A 3960-nucleotide genomic window follows, 5' to 3' on the forward strand; every position below is an offset into this window, starting at 1 on the left:
ATTCAGCAAGGTATGGAAGGGGAACAAATCCATGGGCATGTGGAGTCAATGGTCATAGGCTGCAGTAATGATGATGACACTCTTGCCCAGAGGAGCAGCCAGGTAGATGCCCAGGAAGAGGCAGAAGTGCAGGAGCTGCAGGTCCCGTGTGTCTGCAAAGGGCAGGAGGAGGAACTGGCTGATGGAGCTGCTGTTGGACATCTGCTGACTCTGGGTATGGAAAAGTGTTTTCAGAAGTAAAAGACAGGAGTGAGGAGAGATTTATGACAAGGAAATTAAAATGCTGGATTTGTCTCACAAACTCCCAGGTGTGCATGAGGAGCAGAAGCCTCTCCCATGGGCTCCCAAAGAGTCATTCCTGGTCTTCAGTTTTGGGTACAGGTGAAGGGGGGTGACACACATTTTCAATCAGATGAAGTCCACTCTCATGGAGGAGGGGATCTTACAAACTTAACTACACCCCCAGTAATTTCCCATGGGAGCTGGGATCAGCATCTCCCAGACACAAGGTGTCTATTTGTGCCTACCAGGACTAGGGTAAGAGACCAGCATTGGTGGGTTTGAGGCAGACAGAGGCCAGAGCTTCATCCCCTTCAATCCCCAGGGCTGGAGTGCAAGGATGAGGGGTCTGGAGTGATGTGTCTGACTGCCTTCCTTTCACAGGGGGAAAGAGACATCTCCCTGTCCCTGCCTGGGGTTACTGTCTCATGGGAAGACAAGGAAAGTTAACTCTCCTGAACAGTTCTTGTTTGATCAGGAGAAAGGACTCTGCTGGACATAAGGATTATTCCCCAGATGAGGGAGGGAATGCCAGAGAGGACTTCAGTATCTTTCCAAGTTAGTTCCTTGAAGCTCCAGGGACACCTTGAAGGAGCCCAGGGCAGATGGAGTACATGAAGCCTTCCTGTGCTCCTCTACGATGAGCTGGGCTGGTCTCCTGGGACAGGGGGAGCTGATGAAACACCGCAGCTCTGCAGAGAGACAGCTCTGGCCAGGAGCAGCTCCTCTGCCAAGCACACAGGGCTGGGGACACTGCCTGGAGGCACCGAGGGGAGACCTGTGAGGCTGAGAGAGCTGATGGATGCTGAGAGCTCACTGGAGGAGAAATCTCCACAGCACTCTGCCTGGTATGTCTGTGGGTGCAGGGCAATGCAGGTTCTGTTCCTGGAGGGATCTCCTGAAGCTGGGACATGGGGCAGTGTGTGGGGTCTGTCAGGTGGACAGGTTGTCTCTAGGACCAGAAGGTGCTGTCTGGAAAGGATGCCCTTCTGCCCCATCAGAGGGACATGGCAGGACAGCTGTCTTCTCCTGGGCATGGCTGCAGAGGTGTGAAGCAGCGTGTGCACCCAGGGGTGCCCAGGGCTGTCCTTGTGAGCAGGGTCCCTTCACCCCAGGGGCTGTGTGCTGGGGCAGAGATGCTGCTACTGCCAGGGTGAGCACTCAGCCTGGCTCATGGGCTTCAAACCACAGACAGCGGCTCTGGGTGGCAGGAGGGACCCAGGGAAGGTCCTTCTATTCTAAGAAAAAGCTCCATGGGTCAGCTTTGCTCCCAGCTCCAGATGAGCATTGAGAAATCCTACAGGGAAATTGAAGAACAATATCAAGGAAGCATTTTCCTGCCAGGCAGAGTCTTTGCTTTAACTCTTCCTCTCCTGTGGGCTGTGCTGACTGTGGGAGATGAGAACTTATTTCCCCTCTCAAGAATATAAAACGAAAACTCATTACACGTTCGAGCGTCTCCTGAGCCCTGCACACACAGAGGTTCCCAGGGCAGAGCCCTGATGCCAGGAGGGGTCTGCAGAGCAGAGCTGAGCACAGTGCAGGTTGGATGAGGTCTGTGAGCACAGAGCAGGAGGTGACAATGGCAAGGAGAAGCAGCTCCAGGGACAGCTCCAGGCAGCAGAGACATTGTAAGGGAGAAGGAACTGCTCCCAGAAATGCTGTGGCAGTGGGGATTTGGTACCTCCCAGACATCCTCTGCAGTGCAGACACTTTCCCACACAGACCCCCTGGTTTCTGCCACACAGCACAGACTCTGTGCCTGGGAGTCCAGGGTTTCAGACTGAGCCATCTCATTGGCAGCCCAACCCATGTTGAGGACAAACCCCTGAGTACCTGTCTGTCCATCCCTCTCTTTCCAGGCCTGGCTAGAGCATTTCTTGCTGTTTCCCCTCCTATCTTTGCTGCCTTCGTCCCCCTGTTACCTGGGGCTCTGGGCATGTCCATTGGTGGGCCGGGCACTGAGCTGACCCTCACTTCAAGATCCCCATCTGTAGGACTGAGAACTGGATTCCTCATCTCTCTGTGGGGTCCAGTTTCTTCTACAGGGAACACCAGAGAGTCCAGCACAGGGCAGCTGAGACCAGGGATGATAGACAGAGCAGCTCTCTCCACTCTGCACTCAGGGAAAGGTTTCACTGGCCCTGCAGCAGCAATGTCAGGGAGTTCTGACAGGAGAAACACTCCTCAGTATCAGTTAGGAGAAAACCAAAGCTCCAAAGCTCTGCTCTGCCCTCGGGTGAAACTGGAGTGACAGTGCTGAAAAGCTCATTCCTATCCACAGGGGATTTAGTTTGAGCTCACACCATCCTTCTATTTACTGACTGCTGCCAGGCAGGACTGAGTTCTTGAGAGCCACAGCTGACCCTCCTCCCAGCAGTGGCACGCTCAAGCCAGCACAAAGCAGAGCTCCCAAAAGGGACCTGGAAAATTCTTCCAAAACACAGTTTTTCCTCAGAGTTCCCTAACTTCTCACTGCCTTTTCCTATTTGGACAGGTCCATATGCCAGCAAAAACATGTCCAACAGCAGCTCCATCAGCCAGTTCCTCCTCCTGCCCTTTGCAAACACTCGGGAGCTGCAGCTCCTGCACTTCTGGCTCTTCCTGGGCATCTACCTGGCTGCTCTCCTGGGCAATGGCCTCATCATCATCACCATAGCCTGTGACCACCACCTCCACACCCCCATGTACTTCTTCCTCCTCAACCTCTCTCTTACTGACCTTGGCTGCATCTCCACCACTGTTCCCAAATCCATGGCCAATTCCTTGTGGGACACCAGGGCCATTTCCTACACAGGATGTCTGGCTCAACTCTTTTTCTTTGTGTTTTTGATGACAACAGAGCTCTCTCTTCTCACTGTCATGGCCTATGACCGCTACGCTGCCATCTGCCACCCCCTGCACTACGGGACCCTCCTGGGCAGCAGAGCTTGTGTCCACATGGCAGCAGCTGCCTGGGCCAGTGGGTTTCTCCATGCTGTGCTGCACACAGCCAGTACATTTTCACTGCCCCTCTGCCATGGCAATGCTGTTGACCAGTTCTTCTGTGAAATCCCCCAGATCCTCAAGCTCTCCTGCTCAGATGACTACCTCAGGGAAACTGCACTCATTGTGGTTGGTATCTGTTTAGGTTTTGGGTGTTTTGTGTTCATTGTGGTGTCCTATGTGCAGATCTTCAGGGCTGTGCTGAGGATCCCCTCACAGCAGGGACGGCACAAAGCCTTTTCCACCTGCCTCCCTCACCTGGTTGTGGTCTCTCTGTTTGTCAGCACAATCATATTTGCCCACCTGAAGCCTCCCTCCCTCTCCTTCTCTTTTTTGGACCTCATAGTGACATTTCTTTACTCGGTGGTTCCACCAGCAGTGAACCCCCTCATCTACAGCATGAGGAACCAGGAGCTCACGGATGCCATGTGGAAACTAAGCACTGTATATTTTTAAGCAGCAATAAACTGTTCATCTCCTTCTGTGTTTCACTGGCCATGCATGTCACGTTAGTACCATTATGTATTTATAGGGGGTTTAGTAATTGGTTTGTTTTTTCTTATTTCTAGTGTCTCTAAGCTATAACACGGTGCACATTCATCTCTGTCCTAATGCAGTATCTCCTGGTCTTGTGTGACCCAGCCACTGCGTAATGACCAGCTGTGCTCTTTGTGCATCACATCTGTCTGCAATCAC

At 52.9% G+C, this 3960-nt stretch overlaps 1 protein-coding gene across 1 annotated transcript; it reads left to right on the plus strand.

Moving 5' to 3' along the window:
• Positions 1–2796: 2796 nt before the first annotated feature.
• LOC311203078 (olfactory receptor 14A16-like) lies at positions 2797–3720 on the plus strand (the record flags this gene model as incomplete). Its single annotated transcript, XM_084277713.1, has 1 exon — positions 2797–3720. The coding sequence occupies one exon, from the start codon at positions 2797–2799 to the stop codon at positions 3718–3720; it is 924 nt and encodes a 307-aa protein (XP_084133839.1).
• Between the last annotated feature and the right edge of the window lie 240 nt (positions 3721–3960).

This window comes from Gallinula chloropus, assembly GCF_964237585.1.
Source record: "Gallinula chloropus genome assembly, chromosome: 35".
Taxonomy (NCBI): domain Eukaryota; kingdom Metazoa; phylum Chordata; class Aves; order Gruiformes; family Rallidae; genus Gallinula; species Gallinula chloropus.